Here is a 21629-nt window from a genome sequence, read left to right as displayed (position 1 = left end):
CTTCTTTTAACAGTTCTTTCATCATCAAGGTTTCAGCAGGCTGACAGCAAACCCAGTGGTGTCACTACTCTGGAATCGTACAACTGCTCTTTGACCAATGAGAAATGCTAATGTGGTCATCCATTTGTGCCAATGTGCCAGTGCCAAAGAGCCATCTGTGGTCATGCGACCAATGTTCGTGATCTGAGACATTGGAAATGGTCCCTTTCTGGCTGGATGGAGGGGAAGAAAATGACAAAGATGTCATTCTCTCTTTACACCAAAAGAAGGTGAAAAATTTGTGTAAGTACGACTCGTCAATGAATGCACCTGAACACTTAAGAAGAAACTTTCAGGATCTAGGAAGAAAAGACAATAACTTCAGATCAATAATTCTCGCAGCATCCATCAATCTTAATTATACATATGACAATGTTCCACTTAAGAAGACATCATGCATGCTCAGTTCTGTTCCAAAAAAACAACTTTTCAAAAGAAGCAGGCTTCTTTTGTATATATGTCCGGACAAGCCCCCCTATCTCCCTAGCCTTGTCTACTACTAATTGCAACTCTGGGCAAAGAACGAATTTTAAGTGAAGAGATCATTTTATATGCTAGTCTTAAACGTCTGCGCCTCTATGTGACTTTTACCTGGATTTGTATGTGACCTCGCGTTTAGAAAAAGCTGACCCAACCAACGTACTCAACCTATAATGTTCCATAAGAGCAACCCCATTGAACATCAGTCACTTTGATCATTTTTTCAAGCCTCTCACGAGATCAAACAAAATGCAAAACATGGTTTTTGCTGGTTAATTCGAAACACGCACAGAAAATAAGCTGGAAGAGGTTAATGATATTTAAGAAGCAATTATTCTCACACCGCACAAAACAATGGAGGAATAAAAAAAAGTGCAATCTTGGCAAACCAGTTATCAATTTTCTAAAACATCTTGCAATTTTTAAAATTTTGACATCAGACAAAATGATACCTTTCTTTGAATTTCGATGGAGGCGATTCCATCGTAGCATGCAGGGCTTAAACCAAAGCTTTTGTTGCAGTTGAGTGTTACCTAGTTAGTGTGCAATCTCCCACATCACACTAGACTGTATTAATAGCTTGTGTTACTTGGTAGCGGACATGGCAGTAATAAATTATAGTAATTGAATTATTTTTTCCCAGTCATCTGAGATGTAATGAATTACTTTCGTGGTGTAGCCATTCAGTAATGTAATGCATTACTCTGGGTCAGTAATTTTGCAGCAGAAGCAAATAATTCCTATAAAAATTACTTTGTTGGAAATGCACCACTATGGCTTCTTGGGTCGCCAGCTTTGGACTCGTTTTCCTGGCTGGACTCCTTGAAAGAGGGAGCAAAGCACAGCAAGACTGTGCCACCAAGTCAGCCAAGCTACTTAGGCCAGGGGCAACATAAGCACAGGTAAAAGCCATCAGTTTGGCACTGGGTGCAAGAAAGGCAAAGCTCGGTAATTTTGGGAATGCACACACACATGCATACACACATGCACAGAAGCATTGTGAGAGCACAGGCGTGCTGTGTGCCTTCCAACACTGCATATAATGTACAATCATACATGCAGTCATGAATACAATTGTCTATGAAAGGCAAAATGGGACCGCAATCACTTTACTATATCTGGGTTTTTACTATAACCGAATTTACTATAGTCCATGGTAGAGAGAGGGTGGGGTAGATGGTCCTTGGCGATCACAAAATGAACAAGGGAGGGGAAAACCTCAGGTTGCTTGAGCCAACGTTTCGACAAGGGGACTTGTCTTCGTCTGGGCAAAGCATTCATCATTGGCAGGGATTAAATAGGGCCTTGGCTCCGAGGAGGAAGGCACCGGGGACCCCGGGGGGGGGGACACACAAGCAAGCAAAGGCAAGGCAATTGCTCATCTTGTCTATCCTTGCTTTTAATTAATTTTCATGAGCCAAGGCCCTATTTAATCCCTGCCAATGATGAACACTTTGCCCAGACGAAGACAAGTCCCCTTGTCGAAACGTTGGCTCAAGCAACCTGAGGTTTTCCCCTCCCTTGTTCATTTTGTGATCGAATTTACTATAGTAGCGGGGTTCTACTGTAGAAGAATGGGAGGTCCTGCTAGTGCTTTTTTACCACGAGGCCCTCTTAGTATGCATTTTTTCTCTGTGGTTTGGTTTTGTAATAACTGTCAGTAAACTTTCAACTTTGAAACCCACCTGTGTGACCATGGTGAGTCCCAAGAGGAACTGGAGGGTGCAGAAAGCGAACGTCACTGTTGGGCGGTTTCTCAGCAGCACAGGCCAGACGTCAGTGAGGCCAGCTATCAGGGCCTCGGCAGTGCAGAACTGCAGGATCATAAGGAGCCAATTCAGGGGCACATTCGAAAGCAATGTTCACATCTACCAAAAACCTGAAAGTGGACACACAAGCAAGCAAAGGCAAGGCAATTGCTCATCTTGTCTATCCCTGCTTTTAATTAATTTTCATCAGTTGAATATTCAGATTATTATTGCATAACTTGAGGTATATTTCAGAGATCTAATTCTTCCAGCATCACTCGGCGCGGGGCGATTACTGCTCAGGGCAGCATGTGGGCACTTGGCATTGTTGGGAAGAAACAAGTGAGAACAAGTTTCTGAAAGGAAAGGCTGAAGGTGGGCCTGAGACAGACTGCTGGAGCCTGCTGCACTGCACTAAATGTTGGCAAACGGGAAAAACAAATTCATAATGGGTGCACATAAGGAGGGTGACAACACAGGTGCCCATATGCACAAATTGGCAACATTATATGGCCTCTCTAGACAGGTGTCCCATACTACTGTGCTCTAAAAAAGCCAAAAAGTTTTAAAGTCTCGCCACGGCTGCAGTGCAACATCCTCAGTCAGCTACTAGTTATCCACATAAGTCAAGACAGCGGCTAACATCTCCATTTGAACACACACTGTGGCAAGTGGTAGACATATAATCGAAATATTTTTGCAGCTGACGTGGTCACATTGGAGCCTTTTCTTTGCCATCATCATCATAACCATGGCCATTGTCATCACCATCGTCAACAAAAGCTTCTCTCAGTGCTCTCCAAACATTTGTCTCGTGCTGATCGCAGCCACATTATCCCCACAAACTTCCTACTGTCATCTGCCCATATGACGCATGTGGTGTCCCTTTCTTGTTAGTGTCTTTGTTGCGTCGCCATTCATTTCATCATGCACCAACTCGCCCCTCAGGCCATTCGACTGCAACACCTTAACTTCTCTTGGAATCCATTCCATCACCCTAATGGACCATCACTTATCTACTCTTTGCACTACATACCCTGCCTGTGTACATATCCTCTTTTTGATTTCAGCTAGGATACCATTAACCCACTCTGCTCTCTTCCTGTCTTTTAGCATAACCCTTAAAATTCTTCTTTCCACAGCTGGCAGTGCTCTCCACGATTTCAATCATGGACTTTTCTATAAACTCCTGCAATACATTCTGCATACTAGTAAATGGGTATTGCAGTGCCTAGTGGCTCCAAAGAATGGAAAGTCTAGTGCCAAGTCCTACCAGTACTATACTTTTCGAGCTGACCTCAAGCCTGTGCCCCACTTTTAAGCAAGACAGCCCTCAGCCTTTCAATGCAAATATAAACGCAACTGCGGAAACATGCAGCGCAAGAAAAGCGGCACAACTGCCAAAACGAAAACAGGCACAAATCTAAGTCAGCGGTAAAGATACAAAATAGCTATTCTACTCATTACATAACTCTCATGTCATTAGACATAGCAATTCATAAGTTTTGGTATTAATTTTTTTAGGGGTACACTGCGAAGACTGCCTTACCAAGTGCAGAGCAAAACTACAGCTCATATTTCTCAAGCTGCATGCATAACTGCAGTAAATATAAGACAACAAAGAGCCCTTAATGACAGTCCTGAATAAGCGGCCCTTATGTCTAATATACCCGGCTCTCCTCCAAGGCCACCAGAACTGACCTGGCTGTCGATCCCTACCACAAGCAGCATCAGGAAGAACAGCACCGACCACACAGGTGCTGCTGGCATCTTGGCCACAACCTCGGGGTACGCCAGAAATGCCAGGCCTGGTCCTGAAATGTTTTCCACCACGCAGTGGAGTAGCATATGCAACAGATGTTCCACTTGATTGCAGTCAGTAGCATTAAGGACCATTGTAAAACACAGTAAAAGGTTGAAGGTCAAATAAGAGCACCCAGTAGAGAAGGGGTGCTATCTTTTTAGCCCCACGGAACCCCAACAACTTTCCATGGTGCTGAAAAATCCCGCATATCTTGGCTTCTGTCCCTTCCTGCATGGCATGCATGCAAGAAAGAGCTTGCAGATGTATGGCCCGTGAAGATATGATCAGATTCAATTAATAACGACTTACCGTATGGTGAAATAGTCTGCTATGAGCAATTACAGTGTGGTCAGTACCAAACAAGGTGAGTAAAAGAAAAGGGGAAGGTTGATGCATGCATCGATTCAAGTGCTTGGGAAAATGAAAAAGCGCTCCGAAAGACTCGAGAGTTCCATAGAACCCAGTTTGAGAAATCTCAAATTAGAACACTGAGACTATGTCGCAGGTTAATATCATTATGCAAGCTTCGCTTGAAAGTGAATAGAAGCAAGCAATTCATGTTAGTTCTGATTACTATAAAAAATAGCAAACAGAGGTTGCCAAGTGAAACTGGTGACATTATCATACAATCACCACCACCAGCCAGCTTCCTGAAGGCTGAAAAAGTACAGTGAGGGCAAGAAAGGCAGCACTTTCACTCACCTGAACGAAACACGTCGCTCACCTGGCGACCGGTCAAGTGTGCCAAGTGGCCCAGCACCGAGAAAATGACCACACCAGCCGCCACACTCGTCAATGGGTTCACCACGCACAGCACCATCGAGTCCCTGCACATCGAGTCATTTCAGGTGAGCAGTGACACATACTCCTGAGGGCGTCAGTAAGCATGGTTGAACTATGACCAATTTCCCATTCACGTGCAGCATCCATTCCGTATAGGTTTCTTCAAGAAACTGCTTGTGAATTCTAGAACCTGCAGTCAAAAGAATAAATTTACATCTATCCTACAGCTGTGCGAGTCCAGTGGACAGCCTTCATTAAATCATTTTCTTTTGTCCTGTTCTCTTACAGCAAAGGCTGTTTCATTAGCAGCTGATCTCTTAGTGTCTCGGTTCTGTTGCAATGCAGTTTTTGAAGTTACAATCTTCTCCACGCGGCCAAATTACCTTATTTTTCTTGTGCATAAGTATATGCAAAGCCTGCACTTCTCTATATTTTAAGAGATTAGAGGAATTCTGGCCCACTCGTTAATAAAATGCTTGACCTCTGGACTAACCAAGTTCTACAAGTCACCATTTAGGAGTTGGTCAGGCATCATGTATTGCCGACCATTGCAATGCTTAGCAACAGGCCCATAGCCCAATGGAAAACAACACATTCAGCACACTCAGGTGCACACTGTCTCCCAGCCAAATGCCAATTTTACAGTAAAAATTGCAGTGCAGTCGGCTTCTGACAGCTATCATACTTCTGCAGCGTCTGCAATATCCCTAAAAGGAATCTTTGCTAGTGCCATACAAGAATAGATAATTTTGCTACATCATCCAGAGCAAGGGCACACCATTTCTGCTATGAACATGAAAGAAGCCAACAGCCACAGAAACCAAGGGGCACAGGGGATTTTTTTATTATTTTTTTTTATTTTGTGGTGTTGATCAATTTAGAATAAAAAAAATAATAAAAAATCCCCTGTGCCCCTTGGTTTCTGTGGCTGTTGGCTTCTTTCATGTTTATAACGAGCCCCTCATTCCCCTTCCCTTCTTTGCTTAATTGCTTAGCAAGGGCCTCGGTTCTGGCAGCCTTGACGCCATAGGAAGCATAAGAGGGTTCTCACGCAGCTTCCACCCTCTCCGTTCGATGACGTTCTACGTCACACCTGCGGTAACTCAGGGCGTTCTACGTCCGCCGCTTATGAACGTGGGTGGCGCTGATGAACACTCTCAAGGTTAGGTTACTTGTAAACATAAATACCCCCGAAAGCAGAAGATTTGACAGCCGTCGCCGTAGCTCAGAGGTAGAGCACCGGACGCGTAATTCGGAGGTCGTGGGTTCGGATCCCACCGGCGGCAGGTGGTTGTTTTTTCTTCTGCTTTTCTAATCAGTTAGCTTTAGGCGATAACATATTCAGCAATATTCTAAATTGATCAACACCACAAAATAAAAAAATAATAAAAAAAAATTAAAAAAAATCCCCTGTGCCCCTTGGTTTCTGTGGCTGTTGGCTTCTTTCATTTCTGCTATGGGGAGGCTAGAACTGTGGCCGAACTTCAATATGGCAAACATAGATATATTATGAATTACAGGCTATTATGAACTGTTCCTAAATATTTGTGATAAACATAAGTAATTTTTACTTTATTTAACAAACGAGGTTGGCCACAAAACAGATGCTGCCTGCTGCCTGCCAAACGCTTGCCGCACCACCACGTCATTTGTGTGATGTGGCGGAGCCTGCCGCCTGCCTACACGGTTGGCAGGCGGCAGGCTTCGCCACATCACACAAATTACGTAGTGGTGCGGTAAGCGTTCGTGCCAAGGTTCGCACTTTTATCTCTCAACAGTGTTATCTCACACTCGTCAACAACACCACGTAAGATATAGTGGCAAGGAGGGTTGGTAGCCAGGCAGCCAGCACGCTCTCACGCCTCTCACTCCCGTCGACAGTGCTCCAAAAGCAGCAGTGTGGACAGTGTGAGCCTTGCAGTAACCATTCCATGTCGGTTCTCACGGAGGTGGTGAAAGAGGCATTAGCTTTAGTAACGTACTATTCAACACACGGCACGGCTGTAATGCGGGGAAGCCACCCTAGCCTCTTTGACCTGCCTTACGTACTTGCTGGCAGTGCTGTGCAGATAAGCCAACCTTACACATATTTGGCGCTCGTTTTGTCGCGGCCTCAGTAATCACCACGAGAGCATTTTAAACAATGCTAAAACTTCTTGAAAAGGTCTCTCTCTACTCTCTAGTAAGAGCCGCCTAATTTGCTGTCCCTTCACTCTAGCGCGGAAGTCTCATTCCTTGTCAATCCTGGTGAGGGGTCTGAGAAACATCCCAAGAACCTCCAGAGTTTAAGCCCTGCCTGTTCACTATAACGAGGTTCAACTGTATTTTCTAAGCACTACTTTCTAAGAGTACTAGCGAGCCATACTCGAATATCGCCTGGTGTGAGTAAAATGCATCTTGATGTCATGCAACAGACAAAGACCAACCTGAAAAAGTTGTGGTTGAACTTGTTATAGCTGCCCAGAGCGATGACGGAGCCAAAGCCGATGCCAAATGTGTAGAACACCTGGGTGCCAGCTGCTATCCACACCTGGAGTTAAACGAGCTATGATAAGACTCGGTTTGCATATAATGCTGCAGGTTGCCAGAGATTAAAAGGCTCAAGCATTTGAATCCAGCAGAGTTTAAACACTTCTTGAGCCATAGTCTCGGTAATGCTTACACCATTATGCACTAGAGCATCCCAGCAGCAACAATAAGCAACTGGCAAACCATTCATTCAGTGCATATTTGTGAATATTTTATTAGCATTGGACTTTTTTTGTCACATAAGTACCTTTGCCGTATTGTGAAAAGACAAGTTAACAAAAAAATTAAAATTTGGTGCTGAAAAGATATGAGTGATGACTGTGACCTTGTGAATATTCACTGGCTTTTTTCACATCAATCTAGGTTAAGGGTGAACTGCACATTTCTTCTTGATGCTTCTCCCCTCTCTTTCATCCCCTGTTTATCCCTTCGCTCCCAGCGTAGTAGTGAGACAGTTTCTGCACGCATAACCCATTTTTCCTCGCCAATTCTTTTTGCCTTCTAACCTCTTTACAAAATATGTGATAACAGTGTTCCAATAAATATGCAAGTATCTGACAGTGACATCTACCATAGTGACTCAGTGGCTATGGCATTTGACTGTTGAGTGAGAGTTCATGGGTTAGATCCCGGCTGCGGCAGCCACATTTCAGTGGAAGCAAAATGCAAAAACGCACATCTACTGAGGTTTCGGCATGTGTTATGCTGCTGTCACACGGGCACTTGCAATTTTGATATGCAATGCTACTACATACTCTGGCGAAATGGCGACGGCCCAACATCACCAGAGTAATGTGCTCACACTGTGGGGGGGCTCCACTGCCACGCGGAGCATGGGGATGGCAAAAAAATCAAGGGAAACTTTTGCAAGACTGGCCATTCTTTGCTGTGCATCACATCCCACAACCCACAGTGACTAAAGCTATGAGGGACGCCATGGTGAAGGGCTCCGGATAATTTCGGCCACCTGGGATTCTTTGACATGCACTGACATTGCACAGTACACAGGTCTCTCAATTTTTGGCTCCATCGAAATGTGACTGCCACGCGGCCAGAACTGAGCCCACATCTTTCAGGTCAGCAGCTGAACATCACCACCACTGAACCACCGTGGCGGCTTCCGTCTCAGCAAACAAAGAAGATAAAAAACATCAGCGTACATATGGGTCTAGAAGCTTCTCCCACTGGGGTGTCACATAGAAGAGAAGACCCATGTCGGCACCAGGCAGGGTCACCCCTCGCACCAGCAACACCAGCAGGCTCACATATGGGAACAGGGCTGTGCACCATATGATCTGCAGGACACAAATCAGGGCACTTAACACTCCAACTGATGATAATGATGGTGGAAGGTCACCATGGCTGGAGTGCCAAGGATAGTGTGTTTTGGAACAAAACCCTACACCTCTCGTTTGTGAAGCACATGCTCAAGCTACTGGGCCACCGCTGTGATTCGGCGCGCCCATTCAAACCAGATTTACAATGCCTAACAGTAAGGCAAGCACCAACTCTGTCTGAAAATGGCATGACCTCCACCAAGCACTCCATACCAATGACACTTTTGTTAACCAGTGATTGTACTTGAAGTGTGTGCTTCGATTGTCTAGAGAAAGGTTCAACTGCAACTCGGACCTCATGTGCCCTTCTTTTAAGCATGGAATACTTAGAAGCAACATTTCAGGAGGTAGTCGGCGCAGCAAAGCTGAGAATCTGACAGTGCATCGAGCTGTTAAAACTGTGCTGAGAAAGGTACCGAGTTGCGGCATCAAACCAGATACCCATGCACCAGAAACATAATGCATTGCATGGTTGAATGGAAAGGATTGCAGGTACAGAAGCATTCGTAAAAATTTCTCCACACAGCATAAGATGGCACTAAGCTCATCACTGCAAATATTCCAAGCTAATAATGAAAGGTTAAGAGACAGTCTATATCTTGAAATGTATCCTTACCACATGATGTACTCATCATTGTCATTGCCATCACTGCAGGGCAAAGGCCTCTCCTATATCACTCAAACTGACCCTGTCCTGAGCCAGCTGTGGCCATGTTATCTTCGCAAAACTCCTATTCCACCATTCAGCAAAAAGAAAATGCATCTCACCTACAGCAATGCTAGGAAGGCAGAACACACCTTGGAGAGACACATAACTGATAGCTACAGTAAGAGCTCATTAAATCAGATCAGATTTCAAGTAACCGGAAAAAATTATTGAATTATCTGAAAGTTTGAATTATTGAGTGGCCTCTAAAAAACTACCAAAAACTGCTTGCATCATCAGAAATTTATCTGCTGAACACCTGGGCAATGGTCACCTGCTTTTCAAATGATAACTGCGTGGCGATGACGATTTTTCAGAGCTCTGTGAAATGCTTCATACGGCTCCCAGACTGTCGGAAACGTCGAAGCACAGCTGCTCCAAATCTGTAAAGGCCTCCGCGTTCGCAAAAGAGCCTCCTCTCGAGCGGCATCGACTCGCTTGAGAGGACCCCATTGCACAAACTACGAATTAAGTGCGTGGTATCAGCGCTCTGAAAAAACGGACAAAACATGCAATGGAAGCGACAAAATGTGTCAGTGCGGGAACGACGAGATGCCTTTAAAAATGAAAAAGAAAAGACCAGCGATGCGCCATTCTGAAGCAACATGCACCTGTGACAGCCACCATCACCGCGGGCTGGCATGAAGCTGAGAAAAGCGAAAGTGAAACTATGCAGCCAGACTACCTTTTTGGCAAAGGCGGCCTGTGATCATTGTCACGCCTCTGCGCACACGGCAGCGAGGTGTGGGCAAGGCAACACCATGCAGTTCGGAATTCAGGAAAGTATTTCGACAACTGACAATCACCTGTTGTGCCTGTCATACCTCAACACTGCCCCGCTTCAGCAGCCCGTTCAAATTAGCGAACGTCTAATGACAGACTGTTAATCCCTCTCAGTAGTTCCTTGCAGTGGTGCAGAAAGCTATTAGGTGTGCAGAGGCGACGTTCTTGCGCTGCGTGATATAGTGTCAACATAAAATCTTCTCCTTGACTGCAGAATCACGATATCTACAAGTGGTAGGTATAGGAGCGTTGGCAGGCTTCCATGTTTACAATGAAAAAAATGTTTTATTCTACATAACTAATTTTCCAAGATAACTGGTTCGTTCAAGAGCAGTAACATTAAAAAACAGTCCTCCACCTTTTTACATACATGCCAGCAAAACAATATCACAAAAAATATGTCCTTTAAAATATGTTCTGCTTAGTGCGTAGGCATCATCAGAACAAAATTTCGCATGTTTCACTTGAAAGTATCAGTAAATACTCTGAGCACAGCGAAGGACTGAGAGAGGGAGAGAGCAAACCTTTATTATGCAGATAAAGGGAGAGGGGACTGAGAGTGGGTAATGTTTCGGCTTTCACAAAAACGGCATCCGCCGTCACCTGAGGTGCATGCCTCAGCAATACAGCAATACAGCAATGGCACTGGAGGTACATGCAACTTAAAAACTTAATACCTAGTCGGCACCACACGCCCAAGCGCACAGCAACACATCTATGCGTTTATCTGATCGCTTGCAGAGGCCTGTAGGTTCTGTAGTGCTGCAAGAAAATGCTAAGACGAAGGAGATGCAAGGAAGTGCAGACATGGGCGCTGCAGAGGCCATGCCACCTGTCAGAATTATACAGATTTCTAAATTAACGGAGGCAAAAATATCGAAGTTTTACTGTATCATCTCACAATGTGCCTGGGTTGAAGAAAACAACTGGCACAGTGCACGCGGAGGAGGGAGGGCCAAGAGAGGGTATGGGCAGTAGGCAGACCTTGCCGCTCTTGTGGATGCCTTTCCATGTGACCAAGAACACCAGGACCCAAGCAATCAGCAGGTAGAGGGCCAGCTCCCCGCGCACACTGCCCACGTCGTCCAGCCCAGATGAAATATTGAGCACACGCCGCCTGCACATTACACACAGTTGGCCTTTCACATCGGCCCACACTCAAAAAGTGTAGTTGCACGTCACCTGTTACTGTGCAAATTCCCAACTCTGTCAATTCGAACCTTCCTGACTCGGTCACTGCAAACATTACTGACATTGCGAATATTCCCGACTCTGTCGCCTGCTTTTGGCTAGGCACAAATTTGCTTGGGCTCTAAAAAAAAAACAACAGATTTCCACAATGCGATCACTAAGGCCCCTAAATTTCTGCGGCAAAGTCCGCGAGTTGAAAACAAACAATCCGCAATATTCCGTGGGAGCCATCAAATGATGCTTCAGAAAATAGGTTATACAGTGTGAATTTTTTTTCTCAGCTTTTCAAGGCAGCAAAATCAATCTTCACCACTATGCTTGAGAGCCATTAGGAGAAGCCAGCTTTTGAACAACCTTCAGACAAAATACGCAGTGTGCAAGTGCAAAGAAGGTGGCTGTGCATGTGGAAAGAAGGCAGTGTGAGTCAGTGAGAAAGTGAAAGCACTGAAAGAGTTGAGTGGAGTATGGAAAGGAAAGAAGGACAAACGGGTGCTGGACTGAGCAGCTCAAAACACTGAGCAGCAGTGCCACAGCATGCATTAAAGTATTGGAGGCTTGGTTTCTCTAGATAGCGTTGCACGCAGCTGAAGCATTGCATTTTAAACAACGTTGACCGCTTTCATATTTTAGCATGCCATATAGTTCATGTCAGAAGCTAAATCCACCACCCAATGACATGAAATTTGCTGATTGGTTGCGAGAGGTCACGTGACCATGTGACATCACAAAGCACCCACCATGGCAGGAGGCAACCTTGTCACCGGAATGTGTGCACTTGTTTCAGGTGTGACCTGGGGCCACCTGGTGCCAAGAAATTCGCTGATTGGTCCCAAAGGAACAATCACAGGCCGCTACCCAAAGGAGGCACATTGCAAGTGTTGGCACTCGCAGCATAGCGGGTATCTGCTACTGCAGCTAGCAGTCCGGATATGGTGGTTTATGGATCGACAGTTGCAAAGGATTGGGTGGCTTGATACAGAATTAACAACTCTACATATGAAACACATGAAGTTTGAATCACTGTCTTTTGTTGTGCAAAAATTGCGTATGATGCTAGCCATATGCTTGTCAATCTGCTTGGCACATTGTGAAACAGTTACTCACTCCCAGTACTCGGTGACAGGTGTGGTGAAGCTGGTGTTGATGGGACTAGTGGCATTTGGCTCCCTGCACCGATCGGTGTTCCAGTGGTTGCCGCAACCCTGCCATGGCAGCTCACTGGTGAAGGACGCAAAAAGGTAGAAGATGATCCAGGCAACCACAATGATGTAGTACACGTTCGAGAAGAACACCATCACCATCGATGCAATTCCCACACCTGGAGCGGAGAGAGCGGACGCAGCATGTTAGCAACACCAGCCAACAGTTGAAAATGCTAGTGTAAACTGAGGCTGTGTCTGCATCACTGACAGCAAGCAATGCAGAAACAGGGGCCTTTGGCTATGGAAGGCATAAGAAATTTTTTTATTGTGATGGCTGTATAAGGGGCTGGCACTGGGGCAAAAAGCAGCAGCATTGCCATAGCAGTATATTGCAACAAAAAACCTGTGTTCATCAATAACAATGCATCTGTCAACTGCCTTTACTGATAGGGTCCACCAACCCACCCACTTTTGTCTATGGCCTAAATGTAAGGGTTTATACACACTTTACATTAGGTAAAAAATATTGACAAAAAAAGACAGATAAGAAAGACAAAGAAGAAAGAAGGTAGGTGCAGAAGCAGGGTCAAGAGCAAACATCATGGCACAGAAATGAAAAAGAGCACCTTTGAAAATTGGCACAAGCTTCCAGACCCCGATGCCACCTCGACAGACATACTGGCCCAGGGCTACTTCCAGGAGGAAGGAAGGAACAGCTGTCAACACCAGGCACACAAAGTAAGGCACCAGGAAGGCCCCTGCAAGAGATCAGGCCAGCCCATCACAGAGTGAAAGCTACCGCCAGCCTTCAAGCGCAGCCAAGGATGAGCTCTATGTGCACAAATCTGTTCCGTGCTTTTTAGTCATGAACTTATATCAATTTGTCCAGTACAGTATTTTGCTAAAGTCGGTGGGCAACTGGCTTCACTTATCATCAGCAGCAGCAACAGCAGCAGCCTAGCTGTGTCCACTGCAGGACAAATGCCGCTCCCAGTTATCTCCAGTTAACCCTGACAGAACACCTGACTTGGAGGAGGAGACCCCAGGTTCGCCCCTGTTAGGGATCCAACTTGGACAGTTGGAAACATGGCAAGTAGTCGGTGGAGGTGGGTGTACGCTTTAAGGCAGAGGACAGCACATTCGGCTAAGAGCAAGTGCTGCCCTCTACAAAGGCCTGAAAAGAGCTTGACCCTATCAGGACCAGTTTGGAAATCCCACGCTGACCCTAATCCCGCCCAAACTCCCATAGCCTCAACCTGACAATCAACATACCATCTTGCAAATTTCATTGTTACCTGCTACTTCCCAGGGGAGACTAAGAGGTACCTTCTTATAGCAACCCACCCTTCACCGTGGGTCACTATAAGAAGCTTCTTCCCAATTATGCCCCCCCTTTTCATGAAGCAAAATTATAATTGCTCGGTCTCGGGCAACATCTATTAGTATATTATAATTGGGATTATACCTGTGATACATCAGTTGTTCAGGACAGGCTGTTTTTCTTATTTTATTTTACCTCAAATTACATTCTGTCCTGCGCCAACTGCAGCCACCCTCTTCAGCAAGCTTCCCAGTCTCATCTATGCACCTGTCTGTCTGTTGCCCTCTACTTTGTTTACTTTCTCTTCAAATCCATTCTGTTACCCTAGTGAACCATCAGTTGACTGTTCTTTACATCATATTACTTACCCATGTCCACTTCCGCTTCTTGATTTCAGACAGGATATTATTAACTTACGCTTGCTCCCTAATCTCCTCAGCCCTCTCCCTGTACCTTAACGTAACACCTATCATTCTCCTTTCCACAGCTAGCTTTAATTTAATTCCAAGCCTTTTCAGTTCTCCAGGTTTGTGCCCCATAGGTGAGTACTGGCAAACTACAGCTGTTGTATATTTTCCTCTTAACGGGTACTAGCAGTCAGCAAGTCAGTGGCACTGTTTTTTTGTCAGTAAGTCAGTGGCATTGCCACTGAGGGGTATAGACGAAAAGGCTTATTAGTGCATGCGTCATTTTTTGCTGCATAAGAAAAACTAAGCTGGCATGCTCTCCTGAGCACACCCTAGCAATGCACAAGTTAAAGTGTTCTACATGGCATATTCTTTAATCCTACTGTAAAAGATTGTGACAGGTGCTAGTTCTTTAACAAGTACCTGAAAAAAGTTTAACTTGTTTCAAAATTCACTGCATAAGCAACAGCAAAGCACAAACCAGAAAAAGCTCTCATTTTGGGAAGCTATTAATTCTCACCGTACAGGGATGTGGCTAAGAGTTTGGCAGTTTTCTTTCTTCTTCAGAAAGGGATACACAAAGGTTAAAAACAAGTAGGAACATAGTTGGCTCATGAATTTTCCAAACTGAATACAGTCAAGCCCACTTATAGCAATATTCAAGTGCCATGGAAATACCATTGTTATAACCAATAATTGTTATAACAGGGTTGTGCCGGAAAAAAGAAAAGATGACAAACTTCAGAGCATTTATTGACAGTAATTACCCGAAGGGGTTTGATTATTCTAATGCCTGTAAAAGCTTGTTAATTCGAACTTCAGGGGACCGGAAAAATGTTCACTGTTCACCGATGACCAAAGCACCGCCATCACTGCACCGGAGAGAGCTTCGCACACCTCCACTTCACAGGAATCAAGCCGGCTTTCTGGAAGTGATTCTTACAGGAAATTCAAGAAGCATGCAGAACCAAGGGTGTGATGAGAGCTGACAGGAGAAAAACCGCGCTAGCTGCACACGCGTGCGCACTGCACCGACTGATTGGGGGTATGCATGGTGCATGTAGCCAATGCAGCAATGCAGCAGCTCGCCTGACGCGATGGTGCCTACCCCTGGGACGCGTGAAATTTGTGAAGCGGGGACCGCGGGGATGTTAGCAAAGAACAGGGGAAGATGGGACAGCGTACGCGCTGCTGGCGCCAGCCTTATCTCAGAGTGTAAAAACAAAGAAAAACGCATCGGTGCATTTTTTTTTCTGCGAGCGACGCACCCCTCGCAAAAGTTAATAATGGACTGCTCCACCAAGGCTCCCTACTTTCTTCTCTGCATGGGCCTTTTGCTCAGGGGAACGCATCCGTCGTTTCTCCAGCCTGCGTCATTGAGACCCGCAAGCATCCTCGGCGCGCCCGGTGGCAGCATTTCCGAGTGCGTGGTCACAGGTTCTTTTGCTTTCGTGGCATCGCTGCACCAGCTCAGTTCGTTGGTCGGCCTCACACACACGCGCTTCTGTGTTGTAAGCATGGTTTTGCTGGTGTGGGTGTAGCATTTCCTTTTTTTTTTCCAATATGGTTGACACTCAATTACCAGATTTCATTATTATAACCAATAATGTGCCTTGACAGCATTGCTATAAGCAGTTTATTTTACCATAGAACACACGGTAAAGCTGATGGTGCCACGACTAACCATTGTTATATCCAATATATTGTTATAACCAGTATTGTTATAAGTGGGCCTGACTGTATATTTCAAGTAGAATGAAATCAGTTTCAAAGGATTGGACTGTGCTGTTTTTCATGCACGTTGAAGCTGCTTGATCCAACAGTAAATTAAAATTTCCTGTCTTTTCCTACTATGTAACAGAAAGAAAAAGCAAATTCCACTATTAAGCTCAGCTGGGCACAGACATTTGCATTTGCTGGAAAAGTAGCGCATAACCAGTTCTCACACGGAAGCCCAATAGGTACCCTAGAGTAAGGACGAAAGCAACAGCAGTACAGGGTTAGCTACAATAATTGAACCCTCTTATCAGGTGGTTAACAGGTTATGTTAGCAACTGCAGCTGCACGATTTAATCCGTTTTCACTTCCTCTAAACACATTTAATGGCATGCCTTAAATTATAAAATGCTCTCTGTAAAGGAGGAACTAACTGCTATAGATGATGCTTAATCAAGTAGAAAAACAGTTCAGGAGCTCTGAAGTATGAGATTACCAGGAGCGCACTACCGAGAATAAAAGTAAGGGCTAAAAATGTCTACGTCTCACAGCTATGACTGTTATAGGTTTGATAAGTGACAGCAATATATTTGATCATACCTTGATGAATTTAGAACAATTCAAACGCATGACCTTGAGGGATTTGAATTATGTTGATTCGGATGTGAACAGCACCAGAATACCTAGAGCACAAAAATTTCAGAGCGACAGCAAACACCACAGACCTCCTCCGTTCTCATAGCAGAGGTATGGAAAACGCCACACATTGCCCAGGCCAATGGCATAGTTGATGCAGCCGAAGATGAAGTCCAGCCGGCCCTCCCACTTGCCGCGGTCTGGCGACTGCTTGCTGGAGGGTGGGCTTTGCTCCGGTGGCTGCATTTGAAAAGCTGCCACAGTTGGGCCCCTGGTGGCAGGTGGCTGCTCCTCCCCGCCACATGGCTCATCCCTGGATCTTTCCGAAGCCTCACTGCCCTGGACCTTGGATTTGCTTGAGCGCTCCGAACTTGACATTTCCGTGCAAACTTGTCACAATGCCATTCTGCATCCACAGGACCCAGGGGCTGTTCAACACATCACTTAGCACAGGACAAGGCACATTAAATCAATTTAAATTTTACTGCCTCCAAAGTATGAATACATGTGTAGTTGTACATACAGACATATAGTCGCCAGTCTATCTTTGCATGGCTTACCAAAGGCAACATCCACAGCAGCAGAAAACGAACATCAGGCAGAATGGTTACGCAGTCAGGTGTACTATAGTTACTCGCATAATGAATGCATTTTTTAATTCCTCAAAGAGCCATGAAAATCTGGCAGGGGTGCATTCAATAGACAAGTAAAGTATAGACAAACATTTCCATTTCAAGCAATAAAATAATGACTGCATTTATTATGTGAGTGCCTCCACGATGCGAACAAAAACAGCAGGCATTGGTGTACAAAGTTCAAAAATTATGTGACCTTACAAATGACAACAAAGTATGGCAAATCATATTCCGCCCACCACTATGCAACCTTGCTGAAATGTACGGCACCCAACATGCCATCATTAAATGGTCCCCAAGGAAACATGCACAAGCAGCAAGAGATACCAGCTGCATAATCTACAAATTTCACGGTTTATCCCATACACTGAACAGAACTATTACGGAATTAATACGTTTTTGCTTTCAACCTGACACTTGCCTCGCAGTTGAAGAAAAAGCTGTACTACAGCGTTGCAGGGTTATTTTTTATTTATTTAAATATGGCAGTGTTGACATGGACCACCTACTGTTAGTGACATAAGTTGTCATTTCAGACAAAAGGAGTTACAGGCTATGGATATTATCAAAGTACCACAAGGAAGAGCTAAACAAGGTGCCAGTGATGAAATAAAACATATAATTCTGTCAAAATGGCCATTATTGCATTGGGTATGCCATTGGCCAACTAAATTTACATAGTGAAAAAGTTTACCAACTGAGATGACTGACCAGATTTGGGTACCACAGGAGCGGCCATAGTGAGTAAAATACCCTCGTCATATCGAAAGAAAACGGCACACCAGAAAACATTTCTTTATGTGCAAAGACGTTTGAGGCTCCAATTCCTATGATGTGCACAGAAGTCCTGTTTAGCTTCAATCCTATTACCTCAAATAAGAGAACACCTATCACAAATTTCTCCATTAAAAAGAGCTGTAAAATTCAATACATGTGTCTTATCAGAAAATTATAGATATTGAAGCGAAATTGAAAACTCCACAGGCAACTAGATACAGGGGGCTACTCCTATTGGTTCACTGCAATGAAGTTAACAAATGAATAATAAATGTGGTTTATTATTTACCATTATTTCGCTTCTGACATTACTTAGTGAAGTTTAAGAGAACTTCTTGCTGGGCTAGTTGGTAATTCATTGTAAAGTAAAGGCGCCAAAAACCACGCACACACACAAGACAAGAGAATAGGACCCGTTCTTTTGTCCCGTTCTCTTGTCCTGTTCTCTTGTCTTGTGTGTGTGTGTGGTTTTTGGCGCCTTTACTTTACATTTACTTAGTGAAGATGCCTTACAGTTTCAATTCTTCAGAAACCTAGTGTTGCTCCCGAGCGACAGATAACAATTTTTTTTCTAGCACACAACACCAACTTTGATCTTCCTGTTGCCACCTGTTGTGTGACAAGGCCCTTCGGACTTCATAATATAAAAAAGAGATGGCTGCTCTCAATTCTTTCTGTTAAAAAGATGCACTGAATAAGGCCAGTTGACCAGTCGTCACAGGTTGATGAAAAAAGTCAGCAACGAGAAATTGTTTGCATGGCAGCAGGACACAAATATCTTATTTGTGCAGCAGCAGGACACAAATATCTTATTTGGATACAGCCACAAATAACTTATTTGAATCACTTCAGAAGAAAACGAATTTGATTACTGCATCTACATAGCGTAGCAATAGCTTGAGAATGTGAGGCGAAATTAAGGAGAACAAGAAGAAACTGTTCGCTGTGTAGTCACAAATAAAGGTTACTTTTTTCTGCCATTATATTTGTTTCTTTATGCACTGTAAATTATTGCCCAAGTCTGCAGCTGCCTGAACAAGGTAAAATTTTGGGCAGCAACAGGTTAGTAAAACTGACAGTGTCAATTATAGAACTCCACAGAAGAGTTATTTAATTTATTTTGAAAGGAGTAAATGCATTTACCTATCACAGCATTCATTAATAATTTCCAAGCTGACAATCCCCACGTCTCCACAAAGAAAGGATTACAACCACAACAGACACATACATCAGGGCTGTAAAGCAAAAGGTGGATTTTATGTAGACCCACCCCAGTGGCTCAGTGGTTAAGGCACTCATCTGCTGAACAGGAGTAGTGGTAGTGTGTTGTGCTATGTCAGTGCAGTGCACATTAAAGATCCCCACTACAGAACCTCTTTCTTCCTTTCTTCTTTCACTCTCTTGGTCCCCCAAGACATTTGAGACAGTTAGTGTCACTTCCTTTCCCCAAAACCAATTTTCGATTTCTCCCTTGGTCCACCAAGACATGTGAGACAGTTAGTGTCACTTCCTTTCCCCAAAACCAATTTTCGATTTTATGGAGCTCAGCCTTTGAGATCTGACTCAAGTCAGACTTCCTAAGTATTGTTCTTTCAGAACACTGGAACTGGTTTCAGTGAATTGGAACAGGCATATAAAAAGAATGAGGTAGCCTTGATGTGGATGCAATTAATGTTAGATGCAGCCTGTGACTGCACTAAACAGCTGGTGAAAACAAAGCCACAGGAGCGCAGGAAAAAATAAAAGATCCTTGCAAACAACCACATGGAACAAGGCACAGTTCCTTTGTACATTGACTTCTCAAACACCACGCAAGCAAATAGCTTCAGTAGAGCCTGCAACTGGACTTGTTGGTTTTAATGATTAAGAAAAGCATTTGCAAATTGCAACATGGACCAGTGTACAAGAAAGGATGGAAATCACATACGCAGTTGTGGCACTTGTCTGGACGCCTTTTGCGTCTGTCATGCACTCTGCTAAGTTTTCTTCCAATCAAGCAAATTTAGAACAGATAGTGCAGGATTTCTATGAAGCCCTGCAAAGCGTTTCCTTCAGACATGTGAATTAATGCATTCCAGCTCCCTCCAGAAAAAAAAAAAAAAAAATGTGAGGCTCTTGCACAGCTGCCTCATACATGTGCACTGAATGAAAAAAAAAAAAATCATACAGTGCTAGTTCAGAAGGGTGACATAATTCCCTCATAGCCTCATTTATGGGTACCAGACATTAACTGCGCTGTAACGTTATAAGCCACAAAAGTCGTCTGTTTCTTTTTTTTTTCGCCAACTTATGCTTAGAAAGAAACCCTTACGCTGGACGAGCCTGGGCAAAGCTAGATGACTGTATCGCTAAACAATGTAACCGGTCAGGCCACTTCTGTCTACGGAAAGCTCTGTGACGCCCCATTGAAACTCCGACCGCTCGGGCTGGGAGACAAGAAACGAGAAAACACGCCGTAACAACCGCACACGGCCCCGGTGCAGACATTGCCCCCTGAGTACACGCCGATAGACCCCGAGGGCGCCCGGATAAGAAGCGACGCAGCATTTGATGAGAGGAACGGGACCAAGGTCTTATCGCTTACGAAAACCGCCGCAGCGGACGGCGCGGCCAGGCGCGTAGCGCTAGCAGGCCGAACAGGAAGCTTTTTGCTACTTGCATCTACTGCAACCTTTACAAATCACGAAAGATGGCAAGGGTCATCGCTCAACTGTCAATAGTGAACTCGGGGTCAATACACTTTCAGAAGCCGGTTTCGTCTTGTCTGATGACACGACAAAAGCATCCCCTTGCATCACCTTCTCGCTTGATCGCACTTACCGGGATTTTAGATAACTGCCAAGAAAACACTGTTCAAAGACGCGATCACTACAAAGAGTCTACAGAAGCAGATAAACGCTCCACAGGCAGCGCAGTCCGAAACAACGTCTACACTGCGCAACAGTACAGTAACGCAGGCAGGAATCCGAGCACGAGCAATGAGCACGATTGATCGCCGAGATAGGCATTTTCGGGCATCGCATTAATATGTTATTACGACGCAGTCGATTTCAGTGTGCTGCAGCGCGAATGCTTCTGGCGTAGAACAAATATAACGATCTCTCAAAGCGAACGACAATCGACATTTCTCCGCGACAGCGCAGCTCAGTAGAAGTACGGAGAAAAGAATGGCTTGCGCAGTAGCTAGCTCCCGTAGATCACATTAGCATAATGCAAATAAAAAAAAAGGAATGATATACTACCTCAAGGAAAAAGCCAGCAAGCTGACTTCGCCAGCTGACATGGATCCGAAGGCTGAAAAGAAAAAGAAAACATGCATGGGGTGCTCTCTGAAGGTTGGCGACCAATTTTTACGCACACTCTAGCACTGCTAAGAGTTTTGTGACATTAGATAGCCAGCGACGTGCGCTGCGGGTACGAATCGCAGCACAGATTTCCTACATTCCGCTCCAAAGCCGGCAGCGTATCTCACACAAATTTGCCGGCACAGAAACGTTTAAGCCGAGACGAAGTCACCGTAAAGCGACTATGCCAGATACATCCGAATATCCGAATCCAAGCTTCAGCATCTCGTCAAGTAACATAATTGAAGTTT

At 44.6% G+C, this 21629-nt stretch overlaps 1 protein-coding gene across 4 annotated transcripts in view; it reads right to left on the bottom strand.

The window, feature by feature from the left end:
• Positions 1-21629, bottom strand: part of LOC149358706 (sodium- and chloride-dependent GABA transporter 1-like) — a 65281-nt gene that overhangs the window by 26600 nt on the left and 17052 nt on the right. Inside the window, exons 1-11 of one of the 4 annotated variants that reach the window (XR_016288716.1) lie at positions 21393-21582; positions 21277-21328; positions 16712-17028; positions 13169-13300; positions 12505-12718; positions 11194-11326; positions 8544-8678; positions 7281-7384; positions 4774-4898; positions 3969-4081; positions 2205-2333 (exon numbers count right to left, since the gene is read on the bottom strand). Coding sequence is in view for 2 of the 4 variants with exons in the window: in XM_089570866.1 (XP_089426992.1) it covers positions 2205-2333; positions 3969-4081; positions 4774-4898; positions 7281-7384; positions 8544-8678; positions 11194-11326; positions 12505-12718; positions 13169-13300; positions 16712-17000 (1374 nt within the window). In the remaining 2 variants the exon portion in view is untranslated. Of the gene's footprint in view, positions 1-2204; positions 2334-3968; positions 4082-4773; positions 4899-7280; positions 7385-8543; positions 8679-11193; positions 11327-12504; positions 12719-13168; positions 13301-16711; positions 17029-21276; positions 21329-21392; positions 21583-21629 lie in introns of those variants that run through there. The other 3 variants (XM_089570866.1, XM_089570865.1, XR_016288717.1) reach the window with 3 other exon arrangements.

The sequence above is a fragment of the Amblyomma mixtum genome, chromosome 2 (genome assembly GCF_055824585.1).
Source record: "Amblyomma mixtum isolate Tamu chromosome 2, ASM5582458v1, whole genome shotgun sequence".
NCBI lineage: Eukaryota > Metazoa > Arthropoda > Arachnida > Ixodida > Ixodidae > Amblyomma > Amblyomma mixtum.
The sequence above is the reverse complement of the archived record's forward strand: the minus strand, read 5'-3'. Positions and strand labels throughout refer to the sequence as shown.